This window comes from Miscanthus floridulus, chromosome 11, assembly GCF_019320115.1.
Source record: "Miscanthus floridulus cultivar M001 chromosome 11, ASM1932011v1, whole genome shotgun sequence".
NCBI classification, from domain to species: domain Eukaryota; kingdom Viridiplantae; phylum Streptophyta; class Magnoliopsida; order Poales; family Poaceae; genus Miscanthus; species Miscanthus floridulus.
Window position 1 is genome coordinate 31,597,489 of NC_089590.1, and position 27,497 is coordinate 31,624,985.

At 46.1% G+C, this 27,497-nt stretch overlaps 2 protein-coding genes across 2 annotated transcripts; one reads left to right on the forward strand and one right to left on the reverse strand.

Annotated features, from left to right (window-relative positions):
- Window positions 1-18,889: 18,889 nt before the first annotated feature.
- LOC136492974 (uncharacterized) lies at window positions 18,890-27,346 on the forward strand. The gene is made up of 9 exons (XM_066488995.1): window positions 18,890-19,241; window positions 19,354-19,446; window positions 20,557-20,661; window positions 20,929-21,081; window positions 25,960-26,058; window positions 26,144-26,272; window positions 26,574-26,753; window positions 26,849-26,965; window positions 27,055-27,346. The coding sequence occupies exons 1-9, from the start codon at window positions 18,960-18,962 to the stop codon at window positions 27,217-27,219; spliced, it is 1,323 nt and encodes a 440-aa protein (XP_066345092.1). The 5' UTR covers window positions 18,890-18,959; the 3' UTR covers window positions 27,220-27,346.
- On the reverse strand, window positions 21,758-24,921 carry LOC136492973 (uncharacterized). The gene is made up of 3 exons (XM_066488994.1): window positions 22,648-24,921; window positions 22,422-22,540; window positions 21,758-22,347 (listed from the first exon to the last, which is right to left on the reverse strand). Exons 1-3 carry the CDS (start codon window positions 24,395-24,397, stop codon window positions 21,829-21,831), a joined length of 2,388 nt encoding a protein of 795 aa, XP_066345091.1. The 5' UTR covers window positions 24,398-24,921; the 3' UTR covers window positions 21,758-21,828.
- Window positions 27,347-27,497: the final 151 nt, after the last annotated feature.

A 27,497-nucleotide genomic window follows, 5' to 3' on the forward strand; every position in this document is an offset into this window, starting at 1 on the left:
CCCTCAGGGGCCGCAGCGGTGCATGACTTACTAGAGAGAGGTACCCCCATGATGGGCGCATCGAGAATGGGGACAGACTACTGCTCCTCAGTTGCCCCTCCACCGTCTCTCTCACCCGTCATAGAATCTCCTCATCAGAGAGGGCGACAGTGGACATCCGGACGCCATCGATTGGCTCGTCCGGTGTCATCTCGAATAGGCATTGCCACCGAGCCATCAGTGGCAGCACCCTCTAGCAGTGGAAGGCCGCCATGACCACAGTCGCCGTAAGGCCGCTGCTATGTAGCCTCTCCAGTGCCTTCAGAAGTGGATGTAGCTTGGGCTGATCAACTATTGGGACGCCGTACCTCCACTTCTCCAGCTGGCTCTCCATGACCCGCCCGGTATAGGGGGGAAGTCCATCGTCGTCGTTGTGGAGGTAGAACCAACTTTGTACCAACGATGGTTGGACGACATGAGCTGGGCCAGGATGTAGAGGAGCTGCCGGTCTTGGTGCACTTGGAGAGTGCAGCCGCCGGCCCTCATCGCCTTCCGCATGTCCGCCATGCCCGTTGGCTTGGTGGTGAGCCCCGCCCGAAAGAGGTGGAGTCACAGCTCCTAGTGGGGGGCAATGCCTAGGTACCCCTTGTAGATGGTGACGAAGATGGCCGCCCATGCGATGGAGTTGGGGTTGAAGTTGTGGAGCTCCATGCCGTAGTAGTGCAGGAGCGCCCGCATGAACCGGTCCGCTGGCAGGCCAAGACTGCACTCGTGGAAGGCCACAAAGCTCATGATGTAGCCATCGTGTGGCCTCGGCTCCAGCTCGGCCCCTAGAGCAATCCACTCCGGCCTAGTGGGGTCAGTAACTGAGCGGAGGAGGCCATCATCGATGAGCGACTGCAGCGTCACCATAGACATGTTCGACGAACTCCAAGGATCCGCCTGAATAACAACAACACCACCGGCCATGGGTGCGGTGGAGAACATGGCTGCAGCGGTAAGGCGAGCTCTCGCTATCCCTCTCTCTCTCGCTCTCTTCCTCCCCCTTCTCCCTTCTCCTCCTCGACGCTCTCTGTTCTTGGCAACCGCTCGAGGGCAGAAAGGTCGAACGTATGCAGGCAAGGTAAGGAGGGGAGGGCCCAGGCTCGTCATGTATTTATGAGGGAAGGGGGCAAAATAGACGGGCGATGAAACCGGGGAAGTTACCCTTAGATCTAGCATAGTTAATCTGGATCCGATTAAACCGCCCACGCATCCACCTTCTCCTTATTAACCGCGCACGCACAGTAACATCCCATCCATAGACATCGCATTGCGTCCAACCAGAGCAATGTCAGGCACCGTTCCGTCTCCCCGAGAAACCACCTCAAAAGGCGCACCCATCATTGTCAGCTGATGGGAGGGGAATATCCCCCACCCAATTCCTTTTAGACTAAGGAACTGGGCACCGAGCCCGTTATGGTCTAGGGGTTCAAAGGCTATGCCCCCGAGGGTCTCGACAGCCGCCCTAGGACAAACAGAGTTAGGGATGACTATGGGTGAGCCTGTACATGGCCGAGGCCCATGCAAGTGACTGCTTGGGATGCCCTAAGTCGTGTCCGAGACCGGCAGGGAGGTCTTTGTATGGGATCCCACCGCAGGGAGGCACCGAGCCCCCAAGGCCAATCAAACGGCCCTAGGACCCACTAGAGAAGCCCTCTAGTATTTTTGGAGTGTGTCTCTGGACCACCAGCCAACCCCTATCAAATGGGACACGGGCCTCCACTTGGACTTACCCGATAACAACTCACCAGAGATGTCGCTGCTCGCGCCCATCGAGGGTAGCCTTGCATACTCCACCCCTCCTTCTGAATGAAAAGGATGCGCGAGGGCCGCACAAAAAAGACAGGGAAACTCCTGATCGCCCTCTTCCTCCGCGTAGAGGCTCGGGGGCACTTCTTGCAACCAAGCCGAGACCCAGTGACCCAAACTCGCACTCGGGGGCTCGGCAAACAACCCCTCCTTCCAAACAAAATGGATGCGCGAGGGCCACACCAAAAAGATAGGGAAACTCCTGATCGCCCTCTTGCTCCGCGCAGAGGCTCGGGGGCACTTCCTGCAACCAAGCCGAGACCCAGTGACCCAAACTCGCACTCGGGGGCTCAGCAAATAACCCCTCCCTCTGAACGAAAAGGATGCACGAGGGCCGCACCAAAAAGATAGGGAAACTCCTGATCACCCTCTTGCTCCACGCAGAGGCTCGGGGGCACTTCCTGTAACCAAGCTGAGACCCAGCAACCCAAACTTGCACTCGGGGCCTCGGCAAACAACCCCTCCTTCCGAACAAAAAGGATGCACGAGGGCCACACCAAAAAGACAGGGAAACTCCTAATTACCCTCTTGCTCCACGTAGAGGCTCGGGGGCTCTTCCTGCAAACAAGCCACGGCCCAGCAACCCAAACTCGCATTCGGGGGCTCGACAAACACGATAAAAGGCACCGAACCCGTTACTGTCCAGGGGTTCGAAGGCTGGGCCCCTAAAGGTCTCAACAGCCGCCCCAGGACAAACAGAGTTAGGGTTAACTATGGGCGAGCCCATACATGGCCGAGGCCCAAGCAAGCGACTGCTTGGGATGCCTTAAGTCGTGTCCAAGACCGATAGGGAAGTCTCTGAATGGGATCCCACCATAGGGAGTCACTGAGCCCCTAGGGCCAATCGAACGGCCCTAGGACCCACTAAAGAAGCCCTCTGGTACTTTTGGAGTGTGTCTCTGGACCACCAGCCGACCCCTATCGAATGGGGCATGGGCCTCCACTTGGACTTACTCGATAATAGCTCATCGGAGGTGTCACTGCTCGCGCCCACCAAGGGTAGCCTAGCATACTCTACCCCTCCTTCCAAATGAAAAGGATGCATGAGGGCCGCACAAAAAAGACAGGGAAACTCCTGATTGCCCTCTTTCATTGAGCAGAGGCTCAGGGGCTCTTCCTACATACACGCCAAAACCCAGTGACCTGAACTCGCACTCGGGGGCTCGACAAACGCGACAAAACCCCCCGCTCGATAGGGAAAAAGCCCCTGGAGGAGTAAACCCACTCCTCTAGGGCCTCGGGGGCTACACCTGGTGGGTGCGCTCGTGCGCACCCACCGAAGCCTCGAGTACGAAACACCATCCCACCAGGAGCTGCCGCGAGCCAAGTCTCATCAAAACCTCAGGGAGAGCGCTCACGCTCCCCCTGAGGCTCAGGGGCTACTGTTGGGTATTATAAGAAGGGGTCCCCTAAGCAAGAACCGAAAAAATCGCTTAGACCTTGTAAAAATCGAAGCCAGGAGACAACCACCGGCAAACCCCCACCTTATCTGAGGCTCGGCTAAATTGCCTGGCCCACCTCGGATAGTATCTCACCTCGCCCGAGGCCCGCACGTAAGGCCTCGGACAAGGTACCGATTCTCCGCCTCGCTCGAGGCCCCACACATAAGGCCTCGGATGAGGTATCGATTCTTTGACTCGCCCGAGGCCCCACCCCTAAGGCCTCAAACAAGGTGCTGATTCTCCGCCTCGCTCGAGGCCCCGCCCGTAAGGCCTCAGATGAGGTACCGATTCTTCGCCTCGTTCGAGGTCGGCTCGGCAGCTACCCTGTCACTGCTGCCTCGACTGAGACGTCATGTCCAACTAACGTGACCAACCACTTCCGCGACGTTAGCCAAATGGTGGCTCGATATAGTGGAGCAGCTGACGAGATGGGAGTCACATCGACGCCATGCCACCCGGGACAGGACAGGGTAGGGGTTACCGGCCGCTGTGCTCAGCACTATGCCCACGACTGACACCCATGCGACACTATGCTACCTAACCCCACCTACTCTGAGGATAGTGCGGCATGAAGAGTCATGTCTGGGTCCCTATAGCCTCAGAATCAGCATAAAAGACCAACTGATCCCTTAGAGCCTCAGCTACCCACCTCCACACCCCTATAGCCTCGGGACTCACGCCTGCCGAGCCCCCCAACAATGGTTTAGCCTCTGCATCGATGGGGCCTCGGCTCTCTATGCCGTCGACATACAGCGACCGACACATCGTCCACAGTCTGCGCCATGCCCTATGTCAAGTCATCACAAGAGCTCCCACGTCGCATAGGATTAGGCGTGACTGGCGCGTCGCTCCAGTGCATCGAGGACAAGACCGTTCCATTGACCATGCCGCCATAGTGATGAGCTACAGGGCTCGGACATACTACCTCTGCTCACAAAATGCCATGTAGCGAACACATGTATCGCCCTTGTCCCCCCCTCAACTATAAAAGGGAGTGACCGGGGCCATTTCTGGGGAGGGGGGCACACACAGATAGACTCACATAGACTCAGACACACACGCTCCAACAACGCTCAACACTCTATAAAACGCATGCTCCCTCGCTGCTTGAGAGCAATATCTCAAGCAACCCACGCCGCTCCATGCAGAGACCTGGGACAGGCTCCCTCTCTCGCCCAGCTTGTAAACCCCTACTACAAGCACCTCAGTGCGAGGAATACAAGATCGATCTCTCAGACTAGACGTAGGGCACCTATTGCCTGAACTAGTATAAACCTTGTGTCTCTTTGCATCACCATTCGGGATTAGGGGCACGCAGTACACTTTTACTAGTTGGTTGAGGGCCTGCCGGTCCAAAATACCGACACCTTATATTTGATTTTATTTTCACAAAAAATTATTTCTTTCCTATATTTCAATGCTCACATAATAACATAATTAAATTGAATTTTTCTTATTTCAAAAGACTAAAATTTTTGGGTGTTACAATTCTACCCCCCTTAAGATGAATCTCGTCCTCGAGATTCGGGTGATTGCTTACTCAAACAGTTGGGGATAAGACTTTCTCAGATCCTCTTCTCTTTCCCAAGTAGCCTCATCCTATGTATACCGATTCCACTGCACCTTGCACATCTTTATAGTTTGGCTTCTTGTAACTCTTTCGGTAGTTTCCAAGATCTTTATAGGATACTCTTCATATGTAAGATCTTCCTTAATAGCAAGCTCTTCCAAAGGAATCTACTCTTCTGGCACCCTCAAACACTTTTTCAATTGAGAAACATGGAACACATTATGCACACCTGACAAACTTTCAGGCAGATCCAATTGATAGGCTACTTCTCCATGTCTCTCTAGGATCTTAAAAGGTCCTATATACCTTGGTGCCGACTTTCCCTTCATATTGAATCTTTTCACACTTCTCATTGGTGACACCTTCAAGTACACATAATCTCCAACTTCAAAAGTTAGCTCTCTTCTACGAGTATCAGCGTAACTCTTCTGTTGTGACTGAGCCACTCTTAAGTTGTCTCTAATCATTCTCACTTGTTCTTCCGTGTCTCTAAGGACATCGGGTCCAAACACTTGAGTTTCACCAGTCTGATTCTAGAACAAAGGCGTTCTACATTTACATCCATACAGCGCCTCGAAAGGTGCCATCTTGAGACTCTTCTGGTAACTGTTGTTGTACGAGAACTCTGTGTATGGCAGACTCTTATCTCAACTATTACCATACTATAGTGCACAAGCTCTCAACATATCTTCCAAAATTTGGTTGATCCTTTCAGTCTGTCCATCAGTTTGTGGATGGTAAGCAGAACTGAAATTCAACTTTGTCTCCAAAGATCTATGTACTTTATGCCAGAATTGTGATGTAAACTGAGTGCCTCTATCTGACACAATTTTCTTGGGAACACCATGTAAGCACACTATTCTTTCCATATACAACTCTGCTAGTCTTGCACCTGTATAGGTAGTCTTGACTGGTAAAAAGTGAGCAACCTTGGTGAGTCAATCCACTATTACCCATATTGAATCATAACCTCTTTGAGTGCGGGGCAAACCTACGATAAAATCCATACCAACTTCTTCCCATTTCTATTCAGGAATCTTCATTGGTTGTAACAACCCTACAGGTCTTTGATGCTCAGCTTTCACTCTTTGACAAGTGTCACACAAAGCCACATACTCTGCCACATCTCTCTTCAAACCATACCACCAATACTTCTCCTTGAGATCCAAATACATCTTCATACTTCTAGGATGAATAGAATAAGCAGACTCATGGGCCTCTTGCAGAATTGCATCACGGATAGCCTTCACTTTAGGTACACAAATCCTTTTTCTGAACCAAAGAGTACCATTCTCATCCATCCTGAATCCTGGTGCGTTTCCAAGCACTACATTCTCTGCTATCTCTTTTAGTTTTTCATCCTCCAGTTGACCTTTGCGTGTCTCTTGCTCCAATGTAGGCTCTATCACCAATTCCATTGCATTAGTGACAAAACTCAAGTTGAGATGCTCCATTTCAGCACACAACACTGCTGACATAAATGTTATCCCAAGTCCATTAGCATAACTCTTCCTGCTAAGTGCATCAGCTACAACATTTGCTTTTCCCAGATGATAATGCACTTCCAAGTCATAGTCTTTGATCAATTCTAACCAACGACGTTGTCTCAGATTTAGATCTGACTGGGTAAAGATATACTTCAAACTCTTGTGATCTGTATAGATATCACTCTTATGCCCAATTAGATAATGTCTCTAGATTTTCAAAGCATGTACCACAGCTACCAATTCCAAGTCATGAGTAGGGTAATTCAACTCATGCTTCCTCAATTGTCTAGATGCATATGCCACCACTCTTCCTTCTTGCATAAGCACACATCCAAGGCCCAAATAGGATGCATCACAATATATAGAGAAGTTCTTGCTTAAGTCGGGCAAAATCAATACTAGAGCTGTAGTCAATCTCTTCTTTAGCTTATCAAAGTTTGCCTGGCATTTATCCGACCATACATACTTAGCATTCTTTTCCAACAGTGCTGTCATAGGCTTAGCAAGTTTGGAAAAACCTTCAATGAATCTCCTATAATATCCAGCCAATCCCAAAAAGCTACGAATCTCACTTACATTGGTTGGTGGTTTCCAATTCAACACATCTTGCACTTTGCCTGGATCCACTGCTATTCCACCATTGGAGACAACATGACCTAGAAAAGAGACCTCCTTCAACCAAAACTCACACTTGCTCCACTTAGTGTACAACTTATGTTCTCTAAGCTTTTGCAAGACCAACCTTATATGTTTAGCATGTTCTTCTTTAGTCTTGGAGAATATCAGTATGTCATCACTGAATACCACCACAAATTTATCGAGAAACTCCATGAACACCTTATTCATCAGATACATAAAGTATGCAGGTGCATTGGTCAATCCAAAAGACATAATGGTATACTCATACAAGCCATACCGTGTAGTGAATGTTGTCTTGGGTATGTCCGAGTTTCGAATCTTAAGCTGATGGTATCCTGAGCGGAGATCAATCTTGGAGAACATATAGGCTCCTCTTAACAAATCATCAATCCTAGGCAAAGGGTATTTATTCTTGATTGTAACCTCATTAAGTGAATGGTAATCTACACACATCCATTGACTACCATCCTTCTTATCCACAAAGACCACAGGTGCTCCCCATGGGGAAGAACTAGGGCATATGAAACCTTTTTTCTTGCAACTCTTTTAGTTGTTTCTTAAGCTCTTCTAATTCATTAACCCCCATTCTATATGGGCATTTAGCTATTGGTGCAGTTCCAGGTAATAATTCAATAATGAATTCAATGTCATGGTTAGGTGGCATACCTGGCAAGTCATCGAGGAAGACATCCGGAAATTCCTCCACAACATGATCTTGTTCATTGGCATCACCATCCAACTGATTCATAGTGGCTGTTGGCTAAGCTTGCACTATCACTACTACATAGATTCTATCTCCATTGGGTGATGTCACAACAACAGGTTTCTCCTGACACTAAATCACTGCCCGGTGTTGTTTCATCCAATCCATTCCCAGGATAAGATCAATTCCCGCTGTTCTCAACACAATAGGTTTCACTTTGAAGTCTACCCCCCTTAAGGAAATGCTAGTTGAGGGACTCCAATATGAAGCGGGCATACTACCTCCTGGTGAATTTACTAGTATGGGGTTTTTCATGGCACACAAAGGTATGCTATGCATTCTAACAAAAGCTTGGGAAATAAATGAATGCGAAGCACCGGAATCAAAAAGTACTATAGCAGAGATAGAGTTGACGCTGAACGTACCCAACATGACCTCGGGCATCTCCTAAGCTGCATCAAATGACACATAGTTCACCTTCGTAGTGTGAGGTGGTCGGGCGTTGAACTTCTGATTGCTAGTCTGGTTCTGAGGGACTTGCTGGTTCTGCTTCTTTGGACACTGATGAGCATAGTGACCTATTTCTCCATAGTGGTAGCATGCATTGGGTTTATTGGGTGCACCACTCTTCACAGGAGCATTGTTGGGCGTTCCCTGGCATGTTGCCAGATTGCCAGTCTATTGTGGGGGACGCTGATTACCATACTGTTGCTGGTACTGAGGGCGATGCTGGAACTGGTTACACTGAGGATACTGACCATGGTTTCCCTAGTTAGATTGTCTGTGATTCCTTTGTTGAAAACCCTGCTAGGGATAGGCTCGTGGGTGTGTGTTGCTTCTAGAAGCTTGCCCTTGAAGCCTCCTCTTCTTGGCTTCCATCTATTTGCGCTTATCGTCGATCATAATAGCGCGATTCACCAAAGACTGAAAGTTAGGGTAGGTGTTGGACATCAGCTGAAGCTGTAGTCCATCATAGAGCCCCTTGAGGAAGCGGCATTGCTTATCCTTATCATCAGCTACATCATTTGGAGCATAACGTGATAGTTGAGCAAACTTGTCATGATACTCTACCACAGTCATGGATCCTTGCTTAAGGGATCTAAATTCCTCTTGCTTCAATTCCACCAGTCCATCAGGGATATGATATGACCGAAAGTTGTCCTTGAATTCTTGCCAGGTGATAGCAGGAGCATTGTTGGGATGTCCATACTAGAAAGAATCCCACCAATCCTGAGCTGCTCCCTGGAGTTGACCAAAAGCATATAACACCTTCTCAAGATCGTTGCATTGTGCTATGTTAAGTTGCTTCTCTACATCACACAACCAATCATCTGCCTCCATAGGATCTGAGGCATGGGTGAACACTAATGGGCGACCCTTCATAAACTCTTCATGCTTATCTCTGACTTGAACAGGCGGTGGTCCTCTTGCAGGTTCATTATCCAAGCGCTGCATCATAGCTTGCATTAACTGCGCTTGCATTCCTATCAATTGTTCCATGGTCACAGGTGGCGGTGGTGGTGGATTTATGAGAGCATCACGTCCACGACCATGACCTCTGCCTCTTCCTCCTCTTGCGGCCATCTGTTTTCCAACAAATGCGCAAAATTTAGAGATTTCCCATTTATACAGAGCTTATAAAGATAAGGAACAATGCTGAAAATTTTCTGGACAAGATTCCAAAAACAGCAGTTCAGTAAATCTATCATAATTTGAGTTTCAGAGATCCAACAGAGGTGTACCAAGAACGGTTGGAAAGCTTAGGAGATCAGCTACAACTTTTATTTAGATCACTTTTACAGATTCTGACATACACATGGTCATAAATAGAGCTAAACTGAATCTGTTCTGGGTTCCAGTCTACGCAGGAACATCAACTTGTGACAGCTAGATCTCACAAACCTGAATAGCTATTGACATGATTCCAGAAACATTTTAAAGATACATAAGTGTAGATATCTCCACAAAAATTTTAGAATTTTTGACAGCCCAGATTTTGAGATACAAAATAAAGATCATAGGCTGCTCCAGAAAACAGCACAGCAGAGATAAGATAAAGCAAACTATCTGCATTAAGATTTCATGTAAACTTAAGGTTCCAATCTATGTAAACTTCTAGCAAACAACCAAACTCCAAATCAACCAAGTTCACAATTAAAAACATCTAATCATCAAAGTTCACAAGACCAACAAGTCTAAACATGACTCATGAACTAACAACGTTGTAATCTTAAACAAGGCACCTAACACCTATAGGGCGGTGTCAATCATGGTGAACGACCGGCGCTTCTTCTTGTAGATCGGTGGCTGCCCAAGTTGAGCACGTAGTTCATCAACTTGCTTCTGGAGGCGTCTCTTGGCCCTCTGTGATGCACGCAGCTCTCCCTTGACCTCTTCATCCACCCCCTGCATGGCATGGACATATTGCACTGTTGCTTCCAGAGTTGGGTCACTCTCCGGTGGTGCCAAGACCTGCCAAACACCCTCATGATCATTGTGAGGAAGGAATCTGAAACAATCCTCCCTCATGGCTTCAAAGCGATGACCATGGTAGTAGATGTAGGCGTCTTGCGCTGCATCTTCCATGCCATCCAATGCATGGGCCCTCCTGGCAGTGGCACGGTGGACAGTCTCCAACTTATGTCCATTCTTAATGTCATTCCAAGCAGTGACAACCAGCTCTACCTTCCAAAAGGTTGCCTCCAAAGGATGTTGGTACTCTGCACAATGATAGCTGATGGAGGCGTGCAGATCGGGGTAGTAGTCATCCAGCACATGGGTGAGGAGAGTGTTATAGTAGGCCGTCTCAGGGGCTGGCTTGAAGTAGTACTTGCACTTCTAGCCTATCTCCTCATCCACCATAGGGACAGCTAGGGATGGCACAGGTGTAGGTGAAGTAGTTGATGACTCCTCGGGTGTTGCTACAGTAGGATAGACCGGTGCAACAGCTAAAGTAGGAGCAGGTGCAGGTGTTGGGGTAGCCATCTCCTCATCGTCAGAGATGATCACAATCTCCTTCTTCGCCTGTGGAGCACGTGGGGTGAACAAGTCACGGTAGCCTGTAGTGCTGAGGCGGGCAGTCTTTGGGTTATGAGACATCTATAGATTTAAAGTGAGATAGAATTAGAATCAACAATTTTATATAATAGATTAAGGTATAAAAAGCATCAATGTTTTAATAAAATAACAAGAATAAGTTAGTAAGCATGAAACCAGAGGAGCAAAGATGCTAAAACGACCATTTCTAACTAGGCTTGCGTCCTACATCAACACGGCTTTGATATCAATTTGTCACACCCAATTTTAAGGATAAAATTGAATGCACTAACTCATGTGTGCCCAGGGATCAGTCACACACACAAGCTGACAAATTATAAAAGAGTATCATCACAATGTATCTTACATCACGATAATAACATAACTTAGTCTTACACATCACAGCGAAAAATAAAAGATAACTCTCTCTCGTGGAACACCATCACAGGGAAGGTCAACTGGTTGACCACAAGCCTAATAATCCTCAGGAAACTCCTCATACACGTTGTCATCTGTTACCCATCCGGGATTTTTATCCAAATATAGAAAGTAAACAAGCGTAAGTACTTCCCATACTTAACAAGATAACATGAGGTTATGAAGCTCAAAAAGGATGACACTGGTTTACTGTAGTTAGCACTTTTAGTAAGTCAAGATTTTATTATCAAGTATTAACAAGTTATGCTTAAGCTCCCATTTAAACCCACATAAGCAGATATCAGAATCATTTGCATCATATTATCATCGTATACCATCATAAATGAACCACAATGAGTAACCATTTATTCTATGAGTTTTCCGGGCCGCTCGTGACTGTGAGCACGGCTGTTATAACAGTTTGTAACCCTCTACAGAGGTGGTGCACATTCACCATGAGTCATGATTCCCATATGCCCGGGTTAATTACTCCCATGTCACTGCCATGGTGAGCGGGCAAGGTACACTATGAAGCCATTTCATAGGTTTCTCTAACAAGTTAGGGTCGCTAGGTTTCCTCGGCAGGCAGATGTAGGAACCCCCCTTTCCTATGGCACATATCCATCGTGGCTATACACATAGGAATAGAGGCAGCCCTATACCCAACGTGGCAAGCCCCTCTTATGCCATAAAGGTAACCTCTAACAAGCTAGTAAAGGTCCTATTACTGAACTAAAGTCAGAGCCATATGACTCTCACGGTTGCACTGTCAGTCCCAGCTTTTGCCAACAGATAAGTCCTTATGGAGGGCCAGGAGCAACATGATCAAAAGTTATTTGCACCTTCGCCCTATGGATCAGTTGTTATAAATCATGTTATACTTTTAGTTCCATAGAACCATTAACCATTGTATAGATCATGTTCAGTTAGAGCACTAGCAATCTACCCATATGCAATTAACCCATAGGAGTCAAGGGAACATGTCATCAAATAAATGGAATGTCCTTATGGTTATCAAAGTTAGACACATGCACATGAGTAAATGATTAAAGTGAATAGGACATCAAGGTAGGCCCATGCTATACTTGCCTTGGTTCACAAACTCTTGTTGGTCCTGCTGGTCATCGAAGAACTCTTGATCTCCAACGTTCTCCTCACCGTTTGAACACGACCAACACGGCAACACACAACATTCCAGGAACATTCATGCAAAGCAAACAATCCTACAGTTAGAACAGTACACCAATAGTATAGAAAACAAGATAAAATGTTTATGAAAAGAATTTACATCTCGCTATGATCACGTCAATGCGAAGTTCACAAAAATCGGAGCTAAAACGTGAAAGTTATGAATTAGACGGGTTTTCCTGTAGCACTTTATTTAATTAAACCTAACTATGAAATTTAAAAGTTGCAAACTTGATTAACAGTGGTACTAACACATAGATTATGAAATTATGAAGCTAACGCAATTTGAACAGGTTAATTCGGAGCTAAAACGAAGTTTTTATGAGCAAAACAAATCTAGTGGCATTTCTGTAAATACTAAAAATGTATTTTGGACTAAAATAGTGCACTTTACGTTTTCAAAACGAGAAAGCGTACTCTGGAAACTGCGCTAAGGATGGCAGGTTAGGACTTAGAAAAACCCAGGGTCTCTTAAGCAAAACTGTCAGGGCGAAAGGGTATCGGCCATTCTGGGCCGTCGATCAAGCAAGAGACGGCCTATATTAGAGAGGGAAAGAGAGAGAGAGGGAGGCGCCGGCCGGAACAGTGGCCCGACGGTGGCGCTGCCATGGCCGACGGCAAGAACCTTGCCGGCGCACGCGGTTAGGGGCCTACGGGACACGGTTCGAAGAACCAAGGGCACCGAGAGAAGGAGGGGGAGCAGGGGACCTTGGCCAGGCTGAGAATGGGGCCGGAGGACGCGGCTGAGGTGATGGTCGCCATGGCCGGCGGCGAGAGCACACGGGCACACACGGCTAAGGCTCTAGAAGCCATGAAACAAGAATTAAACTACACGGGGAGAGAGCAGGGAGAACGGTGAAGCTCACAGCAAGGAGAAATGGGGTCGACGGCGGCTCGGAGACGATGGTTCATGCGGAGGGGCGGACGGCAGATCCCGGCGACCTCAGCACGGTAGTTGTTGCGGCTTCCTCGGCTCGAGCAAAAGCAAAAAGGGAGCGGGGATAGGCAGCCGGGGTGCGCGTGGGGGTCACGACACCCTTTTGTAGAGGCCAGGGCGCGCGGGGGGGGGTGCTCCCACGATGCAAGGTGGGCGCGGCGGCGGTTTCGGCTTGGACCCGGCGCGGCGGTTGCGGGAGGAGGGAGACAATGCCGACAGGTGGGGCCGGGTTGGCTGCGGCAGAGAGCGGGGTGGAGGCGCACGACAACGGCTGCCTGGCCGAGCTGGGCCGGGCAGTTGCGGCCGAGCTGGGCCGGGGAAGCGGCGGTGGTTGCTTGGCCGAGCTGGGCCAGCCCAAGAAGGGAAGAGGGGGAGGCGAGCGGGCCGCGGGAAAAGAAAAATAGAGCCATGCCGAAAGTGAAGAAAGGAAAGGGGAGGGAAAAGAATTCCTTTTTTTCCAAATACATCTTCCAAACTCATTTTCAAGTTGAATTTGAATTCAATTCAAATTCTAGTCAAAGCCAATCATTACAAAAACAAATGTACAGTAGCATGAATGCATCAACATGTTACTAACCTTATATTTGATTTTATTTTCACAAAAAAATTATTTCTTTCCTATATTTCAATGCTCACATAATAACATAATTAAATCAAATTTTTCTTATTTCAAAAGACTGAAATTTTTGGGTGTTACAATCTTGGAGCACCAACTCTAGAGCTCAAAAAGAATGATTCCACTAACAAGCATGAAGGTTCCTCTTTTGAGACTCCTCGCATTTCATGCTCACTTCTAGAGTCTCTAGAGTTGATCACACTTAGTGCCACACGCTTATACAATGACCACAACCATCTCTTAGTCCTCGTTTACAAACTTTTTAGAAGAATGGTTGTGGATGCATATGTTTATCATAAATATTGCAAATCTCGTGGATGCGTTGTGGTACTAACCTTGAAGCTTGAACGATAATGCTAAATGCCTAGTAGTGAAGCTAGAAACTAAACCACTATTGTTAGCTGCAAGATGTAGTTCCCAAGGTCAAGCTTATGACCATAAACAAAGCACTACCGGGAGATACCCCGGATTATCATAAAAAAAGGGGATTATTAAAAAAATAACTTTCTTATTAATAAAAAGCAAAGAACATGTTATCAAGTTAGTATGCACCTTCGGGTATTCTTGTGCGACAACCCTTTCAGGTTGAGACTAAGAAGAACAAGGGGCATATGATGCTAGAAAACATGAGAGCCACAACAACTAAACACCGTGATGCCCTTTGGTGATGGAACACACTCAAGAGGAGACCCCGACATTGCACACTTGACTTTTACACAAAATTCCAAGTGTGGGGGAGGATGGTGAGGACCTCATCACATGTTCCATTCACACCAAAGACCATCTTGATTAAAAGGAAAAGAAAAATGGCATAGAAAGAAAAAAACTAAATGTTCACCAACACCATTACTCATATTTGTCTCTATGAAAAATATAAACTTGCCCATACTAGTTCATGCTTCCTTTGTTCATGACATATGCTCTGGTTTGGATGTATTCACTCGAGAAACATCCATAGGCTTTTTAAATTAAGCATGGTGCTTAGGTTAAAATAGCCTTCTTTAATCAGAATTTTACATGGTGTTGAAATTTAATTAATGAACTTTGAGTATTACCTTCATAAACAATAGAAGTAATCTATTATGGAGATAAATCAAGACTATGTTTATTTTTGCAAACTTTACTTTAGCCTTGTTTATGCTAAATGATAAAAAGTTTGGTGAACACATAAAATAAAATAAAAATAAAAAATAATAATAATAGTAATAATAAATAACAAAATAAAAGTAATAATAATAAAACTAAGGCTCCCCAGTATTTCAATTGGTAGACCTTGTCTGTTTCCTTTTGCTTTTCTTTGTTAAATAAAAAGCAGGTACAACAATAAGTGTGGGGAGATCTCTCAAGCATGACGAACACACATTCGAGACCTCCCACCAACACGTTGCACAAACATCGTTTGATCCAACATGCAGGAGGATAGGACAAATGGCAAGAGAGGATTGGCTGAACTTTTGGTTTAGCTAAACCACCTCTGACCCAGCTTCTTCTCTTCAAATGGTGGTTTATGCAACGCTACCCTCAAACTCTCCAAAAAATTTAAATTTAAATTGAACAAATTAAAAATGCAAAATAAATGTCGCTCCATCTCCATGCAATTTTATAAACCACACTTCATTCAGAAATTCCAAAAGTGACATGCTCATAACATCTCTAAGATAGAAGCCTACATAAAGTTTATTCCATATACATACACTTATGCTTGTGGGAAAATATTCTAATAGGACAATCATGTTGACTAAATTGTTGTGAGGTGTGATATAGTTCAGACTTAGAAATCCTACCATTTCTATTCTAAGTACTTGGAGAATTTATTTTGATAAAAATATAAAACCATAGTATCACATACTCTTTAATTGGTGAGCAATTTCTACCAAAGCCAAATTTGACATCTTGCAAAGTTTTAAGACTTCCACATATGCTACTTGTTATTGTGTTGAGTTTGGTCAAGTCTTGTTGACCCTTATTGAGAGATTTGTCATGCTTCCAAGATCAAGATCACGTACACCCACATATACATGCTGCTCCTACACTGAGAGTACACAAAAACATGCCTCCATCCACCAAAGATTATGCTCCTACACTAGGAGTAGACAAAAATTTGTTTGTTAGACAAATACTCCATGTTCTAAAAAGATAAAGATCTCTCTCCAAATATGTGGTTGAGAAGAAGAAACATGGGCTATGCAAAAAGCTTAAAAAAGAAAAAAAAATATAGACACATGAAGGTCCAAGTAAAAAAAATGATGAGCACATGAAGGCTTGTGTATTGAAAAAAAAGAAGAAGGAAGAAAGATAGTCATGTTTCCAAATAATGAGTTATAGAGAGAGATCACATCTACAAAAAGAGTATAGTTTTAGTTTACCTGTTTCCACACACATGCACATCTTAATCTAAGAGTATGGCATTTATCTCCTTGGATCCTCGATTTGACTTTACAACATATGCAATACAAGTATACTATTTTGTTTATCCCTACCCAAAGCTCCACATAAACCTTTTTATAAGTAGGAGAAAACAAAAGAAGGCAAAACTCTGCTATGCCTTGGTGAGGAGTTATACACCATTGAGTGATTTGAGAGTGCCATTTGAGGAGCATAAAGTGAACTACGCTTTTCCTTGAGAAAAACCTCCAAGTTGCTAAGATGTGAAATTGGGAAGATGACTTTGTTTCAAGAACTATTCCACTTTTCCACTTTTCCATTTAATCGTATTGTTAATTAACCACCAAAAACACATATGGCCCATGCTAGATGCCATTTTCCTTATAGTGAATATTCTCCAAGTTCCCCTCTCAGCTCGCTGAGCCAATTGTCCGGCCGAGTTGCATTTGTCTTAGCACTCATGTAAACTACAGCTAGACCATTCGTTGTTCTCTTATACATTCTGTCGAATATGCAAAGTGCCACCAGATCAAGTGTTGATTGTCCAGCGATTTCATTTTGTTGCCTATCTATTTACTCGGTGTGTGCAGTTTTTGCACACTTGCTCCATTTGACTACGTTTTTTTCATCGGTTTCTGGACCACTTCTTCTCTTGCATCTCTAGGATAATATTAGAGCTCGTCGGACACATCTTAACACATACTAATTTTAATGATTGGGTCATCTTCTAAATCACCAAAAACCATATTTAAATCATGGGTATGGACACATGCTCCTTATCGGTGTTTCGGATCACCGGCTAGTAAATTTGTATCTGCGCGTCTGGCCCAGATGGTGCGCTCAGAGGACACAATGATTTATACTCGTTTGGGTGGAATGTCCCTACGTCCAGTCTGCTGCTGCTCGTGGTACCGGCACTAGTTTGTAGTAGTGGTTACAAACGGACGAGAGAGGGAGAATGTCCCAAGTATATAGTGAAAGGATCGAACGGAGTTGAGTCTTGTTGAGCTCGTTCAGCCGTGTGCTCCCTCTCTCGTGGGGCGTCCTACTTTTTCTTTTATAGGTGAAGGGGAAGACGCAGGTTACAGGGAGAGAGAAAGAGAGGAAATGGGGAAAACAAGGGAGAAGAAGGCCTCCAGGGCCATCACATCCTTCTTTTTTTTCATGCGGGTCCTGCCGACGCTGTAGATGGTGACGGGGACGGCTCCACGTCGGGCTCCTGTTCACCACTGGTGCCATGCCCCGATGTCATCAGCCAGTCGTGGCGTCCTATCCTGTCCCGACAGACGGCGTGGTGAACCGACGTGCCTGTCAGCGGCCGTACGGGGAATAGGCAGCACAGCGACAACGTACCCGTCACTGTTGGCGATGTGAACCCCCGGCCGTGGCCTGACGTGGCCACGGGTCACGTCGAGATGTGCCCGCTTCCCTCCCGATATCAGAAGTTTAACCCCGGAGTCGTACCCTTAGACCCGTAGTGGTTGGAAGCAGTATGAGTCCCCATCGGGCGAGATGGAGCCTGTGCCCTCGGGGTCGGGCGGGACGGAGCCCGTGCCCTCAGGGTCGGGCAAGACGGCTCCCGTACCCTCGGGGTCGGGCGACACGGGGCCCGTGCCTGAGGGTTCGGGCGAGACGGAGCCCGTGCCCTCAGGGTCGGGCGACTCGGGGCCCGTGACCGAGGGGTCGGACGAGACAGAGCCCGTGCCCTCAGGATAGGGCGAGACGTCTCCCGTATCGGGTCGGGCGACATGGGGCCCGTGCCCGAGGGTTCTGGCGAGGCGGAAACCGTCCTTTCGGGGTTGGTTGAGACTAAAATACGTCCTCGATTATCTAGGTAAGTTTGTCGTTCGCGATGCTCAGATCCCTTCGTCGGGTATCCCTAATACTGATACCCGACAATCCTTATACTTGCATTGACCATGTCCTCATGCGAGTATTAGTTTGCACACCATGGATTGTTACGAAATGTAAACTAGAAGGAAGCAGATTATAAAAATTGTACTAAGGCCAATTTTAATCGGGGTTTCAACAGAGTTTCATGTTCATTAAATATGCTAATTTGGCACCGTATTCATGAAGAGAGAGATGATAAAAGTTTCATAGGAGTATAGATAATTTCATAGGGATGAAACTCTTCTGCATTGTTTTCAAAATATGAATATATTGGAAACTGAGACATGAAACCTCCGCTAAGATTGGCCTAATAATCTTAGCATATTACACTACTTAAGTTTGGTTCCCAAGCGATCCTTCGCCTTACCTTGCGGAGGCCAAATTCCAGGTGATACTATCTCAAGGTATGTGTTGGCAAGGCTTTTTCTTGTTCATGTAGAGCCCAACGGAGCCGCGAGTCCGATCTAAACTACGAGATGTTTTGATTTTATATTTTAGATATATTACTTTTTTACTTTATATAGCAAAAACTATGTATTTAAAAATGTTAAGATGATTTATAATTTAGATAGAAGCGAGAGAGTATTTAAAAAAAATATGTCATTGTTTTACCATTTCTTTGTACCTAATCTTTCCAAACAAAAAGGAGGAGGGAACCGACGGCCGCTTGGCACCGGCCAGTCCAGGTCCACCCCACCCGTTGGCCTCGATTCCCAGACCGAGACCGACCGCCCCCGCCCCCGCCCCCGCCCCCATCCCCATCTCCGGAGTCCCACTCCTAAAACCCCGCCAGCCAGCGGTGCCGCCGCCGGTGACATGGCCGACGGCGCCACCCCCAGGCGCAAATCCGTCCCGGACTGGCTCAACAGCCCGATCTGGTCCGCGCCTCCCCCGTCCCCGCGCCACAGCTCCCCTCCCCGCACGGCACCCTCCCCCCCTCAGCCGCCGCCGTCTCCCCTGCCCCCTCCCCAGCCGCCGCGGGATTCGACTCCCATCCCTCCTCCCAACGCCCCACGCGGCGGCGATGCTTCAGACGACGAAGACGACGAAGGTGAGTACCCGTCGCGCGCCCACCTCGTCGCTGAGCTCAAAGTCGCGGTGAGTACTGCTGCTCTCGGGGATCGGGATGGAATTTTTACTGGGTGTTGAGTTGGGCAGCAGTTTGAGCTCAATTGGGTTGTTTGTGTTCTTGCATCTTGCCGCGCTGCAGCTGGACAGGAAGGTGGTGGATCTGGCAGAGCTCCGGAGGCTCGCATGCCAGGGCGTGCCCGACGCCGCTGGTATTCGGCCCGTCGTCTGGAAGGTCCGAGGATCACCACACGATCTTCTCAATTCACTGCGTAACTGCATTTATACCCTGATCGAGTGCTTCTCTATCACCCCCTAGCTAGAGAAATGGCATTGCCTATGTTGACTATCATGTTGATGACCCCTGTACTAGTTTCGACCATTCAGGAAGTTATAGGTATAAGTAGTCTATGTGGACGACAGTATGGTTTTGGATGCTTTCATTCAGCTCAATATGGATGGGATAAATCACACCTCAGTGTGCAAGTTTGCTCTGATTTAGAACAGTTTGTGTTTTTTCAAGGTTTATTTTGTGTGTGCTTGCTGGTGTTTGTATTTTCACATAAATTCTATCCTATTTGTTTTTTTTTCTTGTTTACCCGTTGCTGAAGAACTGCTCAGCACTTGGTTTGATATTATTCAAGCACTTCTGGTTAGCTGGGTTGATCAATAATTCCATTTGATTTTTAGTTCAGTGTATATTTTGCACTTAATAATAAGAAGAGCAGAGGCATTTTTGGCAGTACTACATCATGATATTTGAGGTCTACTGGTTCTGTAGAAACTGCAGCCACATATTTTAGCTAAGCGATTCTGAGAATATAGTATCTTTTTTTGTGTGTCTGTAATGTCTAGTTCGATCCAATGTTGCTGGCAGTTCTGGAATAAAATGAGAGCCTGGACTTTTGTCAGTTTGTCATGTCTTTTTTGTTACTTGTGCTGAACCGTATTTGATTGCATGGCTTCTTTTGGAACTCTGACGTAATGACTATGATTTCTGTGAAGGGCAGGCCTGGTGCAGTGGTGAGAGCTATCTCACTGAGTCACTAGGTCGTGGGTTCGAAGCAGCCTCTCTACAGATTTGCGAGGGGAAGGCTTGCCTCAGTTTTTCCCTTCCCCAGACCCCACTCATGTGGGAGCCTCCGGCACTAGGTCTGCCCCTTATAACTTCTGTTTGTGATTCAGTTAAAGCTTAAATGAAATCGCAAAACAAACTGCTAGTATTAAGGTAAACTAGATGGCACATTTGCCTGGTCTTGTAGGGTGGTGGGTAGTTATGGTCTCTACAAATTTTCTCCTTGTTCTGTACACTACAAATTTATTTGACTTTTTTGATAGTTAGCAGCTTCTCTTGGGATACTTGCCAACTGATCGTGCTCTATGGCCATATGAACTGGAGAAAAAGAGGTCCCAATACTGTGCTTTCAAAGATGAACTTCTGGTTAATCCTGTAAGTGCTTGATGCATGTAGTGTTACAAGAGTTATTTTGCATTGCAGATGCGTGCATATATCATTTTTCTAAGAATGTACCGAGCCTCATTCATCAGGAATGGATGAAGCTTTCATTTCATGGGCAGTAAACTATTACACTTGTGGACAAAGTAACCAATTATGAACATTCTTGTTCATTGTTGCAGATTCATTAATTTGTTTATTTTGAGGCAGCTCTTTGCTCCTTTATCCACCTCTGTAGTAATACATTTATGTTCTGGCCAGTCAGAAGTTACTCGAAGAATGGAGGAAATGTCAGTTTCTCTAAGAGAGGAACATAATGCTGAAGGGACTGGTGTGCTACCAAGGGCGGAAATCGTTCGTGATGAGCATCCCCTAAGCCTTGGGGAAACTAGTGTTTGGAACCAATACTTCCAGGTAAATTTACCTAAAATTAATAATTGCTTGCTGGTTTCTCAGGTGCTCATATGACCATATTTTCTATGCTCGGAAGTATATTATGTACACTTGTTTCCTTTCCAGGCTCTTAGGTCTATATAAAATTACAAGCATTGATATGGAATAGAACACCTCTTGCAATGCGAACCAATGTTTTCAGGTCGTCTAGTCGAACCTAGTCGCTATAGTACCGACCAGGCGACTAATCGTGATTAGTCGTCGACCAGGCCGATTAGTCGAGCCTAGTCGACCCTGGTCGTCCATATAATCGTCCTATGCATCAGGACATATACATACTATATATATACCTATATGTACTATATAGTGTACACAATATAGCAAGCATCAAGACTACATTAGTGTTTAGCAAGTGACTTACTTGTGGGAGTTGTTTTCTTGCCTTTTCTTCACTGTCCAACTGTCCCAAACTCCATTCCTTTGCTGACTTGTTGCTGGAAGCCTGCAATACCAAAGAACACCATAATTAGCAACACTAATGTAGTCTTGATCTTGAGTTATTGACACATATCAATAGCAGCACTGCTGCAGTAGCAAATATCTAGCATTTAGCAGACCATGGCAGCCACACGGGCAGCATATTACATAACCAAATTAGTTTAGTACAGATAAGCAAATTAGTTTATTACAGATAAGCAAAAGTGTTCAACACAAAGTCGCAAACATCAACACACAATAGTCCAACAAAAGTAGGCAACTAGTAGCCATCTAATAAAGCAAATCATCATTGAAATGGAAGCCTCCATGTCCATCTGCAGTTGCTGTTGGTGGTGGTGCAGATTCTTCATCCTCATCCATAGGTGTTGCTGAATCAGATTCTACTTGCTGATCTTGTTCTTCATCATCTATTTCATCAAGATCTTGAGCCACTGTGTTCCTTGGACGCTTCCTAGCATAAGTACGCCTCACAGGGGCAGGAATAGCAGTACGAGCAGCAGCAGCCCTAGGCAAGTTACGGCCCTCTAGACCCTGAGTTGCACCAATAGCATCATCCACATTAGCCCAAGTAATAGCATTGGCAGCACCTTCATGAACTGGTTCACAATTGTCATTGACCCATTCATTTTCCCAATGAAATTCATCAAGCAAGAGTGGATTTGATCGCTTTCCTTTGGAACCCAGCTCTCTAATGTTTTTAAATCTGTTTTCCATCTTGCGGTTGTAGCTGACATATACCAACTTATTTAACCTTTTGTGCTCTAACCGGTTTCTCTTTTTTGTATGGATCTACACAAAAGATTGCAGAATTAGATACCATACTCAATTACTTAGCACAACAATAGCTGTAGCATAGCACTTACAGTAGAAAATTCACTCCAATTACGCTCGCATCCAGATGCAGAACAACAAAGGCTAACAATCCTTTTTGCTAAACATTGAAGTTCATATGTCAGGCCACCATATGCACCCCACCAAAGAACTGCAAATTCCATTCCAAAGTATAGAAATCCATTATTAGTTCATTGCTGATATCTTTCAGAAAAGGTAAGGAAATAATTATACAAAATTTCAGATTGGAGAACTTACTAGGATTTTTTCTATCTCTGTCTCTTATTGCTCCTGGCTTTGAGAAGGATTGGCCTTCAGACCTCTCATAGTCATCTGCTTGCTTGCTTATCTTGTTTTGGTCCTCATCATCACTCACCATCTTCCACATAACTTGATTAAACATAATTCTCAGCTTTGTGGCTTGTCTCCTATCTTTTTCCCTTATGGCAAAGTACTTGCTTGGATTCAAGTATAGGGCTGCTCCATACAACTGCTGCTCCATTTGGTTTTCCCATCTCTTGTCAAAATATTCTAGTACCTCTTTGAGTAAATTTGGTTTGTCTTTCAAAGAATCCTTGATTGCAGCCTTTGCATGATCCATGGCTGCCATAATCTCAGGAGCCGCAGGTGTCTCATCTCCATCTGCAATCCTAAGAGCAACAAGAAGTGGCTGTGTAGCTCTTATGCATAATTCCACTTTATTCCAAAATGGCATTGAAAGGATAATGTTCTCAACTTGCCGGCCTTCTGTAGTGCTAGAGAAATTGGTAGCTTGCCATTCCTCACTAACCACTAAATTCCTCAATCCAGTCTTGTTCTTATGCATGCTTGCCAATGTGAGAAATGAAGTGGTAAAGCGAGTTATAGCTGGCCTCACAAGATCTCCTCCAATCTTATCTCGCATGAGATCTAGAATCCTCCCATGCTTGTACATGAACCTACACACCTTCTTTGCCATGTTGATGCAAGTGTTGAATTCCTTGATCTTCCCAATGTCCTCTAATAACAAATCCAAGCAATGGGCAGCACATGGTGTCCAAAATAGATGTGGGATCCTCTCCATTACTGCAGCCTTGAAGTTGGCTCCATTGTCAGTGACAATCTGTACCACATGTTCCTTCCTAACCTTATCTATTTGCTTCTCCAACAAATCAGCCAACAATGGTCCATTTGCTATCTCACTTGAAGCATCAACAGACCCTAGAAAGAAAGTCCCTGCTGGACTGTTAGCAAGGAAATTGATGAGATGGCGATGGCTTGTGTCAGTCCACCCATCGGACATTATGGTGCAGCCATATTCCTTCCAAGCCTCCTCATGCTTCTTCCTCAACTCTGATGTCCTGTTCACAGCCTTTTCAAGCAGTGGTACCCTTATATCATGATATGATGGTGAGCGGTACCCAGGGCCGTATTGTCCAATTGACTCAATCAAAACTTCCCAGCTTCTAGAATTAATGACTTTCAATGGAATGCGATTCTCATAGAAGAAATCTGCAACATGATCATCAACAACTACTTTGGCCTCCTTACTTTTCTTTGTGCAATGCTCAAGTGTAGGTTGACTATGCTTGGATCTGTGCCTCTCTTCAACTACTTCTTCCGGTGACTTGCAAAGCATTGAGCTCACTGATCTGGACATTTTTTGAGTGGCTGGTTTTGGTGCAGCAGTGACAGTGAAAGAAGAGATGGCAGCCTGAGCAATCCTCTTCTTTTGCTTGACTTTTGTTCCAGAGCTTGGTTCTGGTACAGCTGCTGGTTCTTCTGCAGCAGTAGCATCATCTTGTTGCTCTTCATCTTCACCTAATGTAGGATTCAAAGCTAGAATAGTTCTTGAGTTCTTTTTCAGGTAATCAGCCATCTCCTTCTTAACTACTTCTGGAGCACTAGGACATCCAACTGGGCAAGGTACTACTTGAATCTTTTTATTCCAGAGGGGACAATCTTTTTGCAAAATATGCACTGCACAAAATCCTTCTTCGAAGCATCTGGCCACCACCCATACTTCCATCCTGGATCTTGTGATTTTGCCTTCCTCTTGGTGTCAACAGCTTGGGCAGCAAGCTCTGGAGGTAGCTTTGCAATAGCCCTCTCAACTAGTGTTGCAACATCTGGACTAGCTGAGGAAGCCGTGGCAGCTGCACCTGACCCAGATGATGAATGTAGAACACCTCCGTCAAGGTCAGGCATCGGCATTATCACTTCCACGTTTGCACGTCGTCGCTCCACAGCTGTACAAGCACAAGGCTGATAGTTAGCAGCATTACTAGCAGAGCCAGAGAGGATGCAGCCATGTAGGTCAGGAGAGCAGATGGGGAGGGAAAATGGACATACAGTCGTCAGAGCAGCTCATCACCAACGAGCAGAGGGCCGGCACCTTCAGGCCTTCAAATCAGAGGAATGCAGCTCTAACTCTGAGCCCCTGACCCCTGAGAGAACATGAAGCATCCAAATCAGAGGAGTAGAGATGAGAGGGCAGAGGAGCAGGGGATGAGGGAAGGACCTGAACGGCAGGGAGGCAGCTGCGGCGGGAATAGATCAACAGAGGGCCGGCCACCTGCTGGAGCAGAGGGCGGCGGGAGGAGATGGCAGGCGGCGGGAGCAGACACCTGAGCAGAGGGCTGAGCGGCCAGGCACCTGCAGGAACAGAGGGCGGGCGGGCGCAGAGCCGCAGATGGCCAGCTACCGCGGAGCAGAGGGCGAGCGGACTGGCGCAGATGGCCGCCGGCGGGAGCAGGATACAGAGGGCTGGGCGGCTGGCCACCGCGGGAGCAGAGGGCGGGCGGGACCGCCGGAGCAGAGGGCCGCCGGCAGGAGCAGGCTGCAGGGGCGCCGGCCACCGGCGGAGCAGAGGGCGGGCGCGACTCGCGAGTTGCGAGCACAGGGCCGGCGGCGGCTGTTAATTTCCCGTGAAATTTTTGTCGCTACCAGCCAAAACCCCTTATCCCTCCCACGCTCGCGCGCGCCCATGACCCCGCGCGCGCGCGCTCACGCAGCTGCGTTTTCGCGCTCTGGCGCGCTCGCCCAGTGGCCCGCGCGCGGCAGCAAAAAAAAAAACAGCCAAAACTAGTCGTCCCACCCCTAATCGGACGACCAGGCCCCTAATCGAGCTAATCGGGTTGAGGTCCCTAATCGAGCACCCAGGACCGATTAGGACGATTAATCGGACGACTTGAAATCATTGATGCGAACCAACTTCATGTTGATTCTAAATTTTTATTTGCTATAGTCCTGCATCTTGTTTCTAAAATCTGCCTAACCTTTCCCATCTTTCATTATAAACGTAAAAATATTTGGTGTGAATTTCTATATTTGGAGAGTTGGCCATAAAGCATTAGCAACATGCTAATTGAATCCTCATGAACTTAATTGGTACATGAATTGCTTGCTGGTTTTCTTTGTATTTTCACTACGGTTGTAATTTAGTTTGATTTGATATTGCATTTTGATACTGCTTTTCTGTTGAGTATTGAGAGATTTCCCTTTGGTTTCATTGTTGGTTAGTCAAATTTTGTTGTGAATATCTCTTCTGCAGTTTGCACTACTGAAAATACTGACTATCCAATATTTCAGGAATCTGAGATTGTGGAGCAGATCGATAGAGATGTTAAGCGTACTCATCCTGAGATGCAATTTTTCAATGGGGACTCTTCAGATTCATTGTCTAATCAGGTAGGTGTGTTCTCTGGCATGGGATCACTTTTTTGTTGTCAGTAACATTGTTCAGTTTTCCTAATGCAATATGTTTTGTTTCCAGGAGTCACTAAAGCGTATACTTACAATATTTGCAAAATTGAATCCGGGTATAAGATATGTACAAGGAATGAATGAGGTTTTGGCACCTCTCTATTATGTTTTCAAGAATGACCCTGACCAAAGTCATGCTGTAAGTCCACTTATTCTGATTATTCTGATAGTACAAACATTTATGACATTCAATTTCTGTGAATGTAGCATGTGTGGGTAAATAATGATTAATGATATGCCTGTTGGAGTGTGAAACTAATCCTGGTGCAGCACTGCCCCCAGATGTTTTTACTTTTTCTGGAATATATGAAGGAAAATATAATTTCAGTTCATGTGACAGAACAACTCTCAAATAGCATTGTTCCTTGTGCCTTGTACACATTATGCTTTAGTATAGCGCTTAGATGACCATAATTGTCTCATGTTTTACCTGTGAACAGGCTTTAGCAGAGCCAGATGCCTTTTTCTGTTTTGTCGAGCTGCTTAGTGGGTTCCGAGATAACTTTTGCAAGCAACTTGACAACAGTGTGGTTGGTATACGCTCCACAATTACTAGACTATCACAGCTTCTGAGAAGACATGACGAGGAACTCTGGCGGCATTTAGAAGTTGTAACCAAGGTATTTATACAAAGAGCTCTTTCTTTTAGTTGATGATATCAGCGTGTGGTTACAGGTACTTGTGCTTCCAGTCTCATGCTTATCTGGCATCCCAGGTTAATCCACAGTTCTACGCATTCAGATGGATCACCTTGCTGCTAACGCAGGAGTTTAAGTTCCGTGACTGCCTCAGCCTGTGGGACACACTATTGGGCGATCCAGAGGGACCTCAGGTTAGGGAACCACAATTTTTGGTCTTATGCCATGAGATTGTGCTTCAAAGCACGCTAGAATTGGACTAAACTCTTTGTTCGGTTTGCAGGCTACATTGTTGCGGATCTGCTGCGCGATGCTAATTCTTGTCCGAAGGCGGCTTTTGGCTGGCGATTTCACTGCGAACCTCAAGCTCCTCCAGAACTACCCACCCACAAACATCGACCACCTTCTACACATTGCTAACAAGCTGCGAGGGCCGCTTCCCTTCTGATCAATTGGATTCCTTGCATATTTTGTTATCGCATATGGTTTTGTGCTAGACTGTATTATCCAGAGAAAGAAAGATGCATTAGGAACTCTTTAAATGAACCTCCAAAGTACCACTTGGTTCTCGTGTAGTTTCCGGCTCTATGCTGGATGCTCGTGCGACTTTGCTGTTTGTGAATGTCAACTGAACGAGTGCCATGCATGCATGACGCACCTCTCAACTTCACTGGAAGTCCGTGAGACCACAGGGCAACAACAACACAAGCATACAGCAGCGTTAGC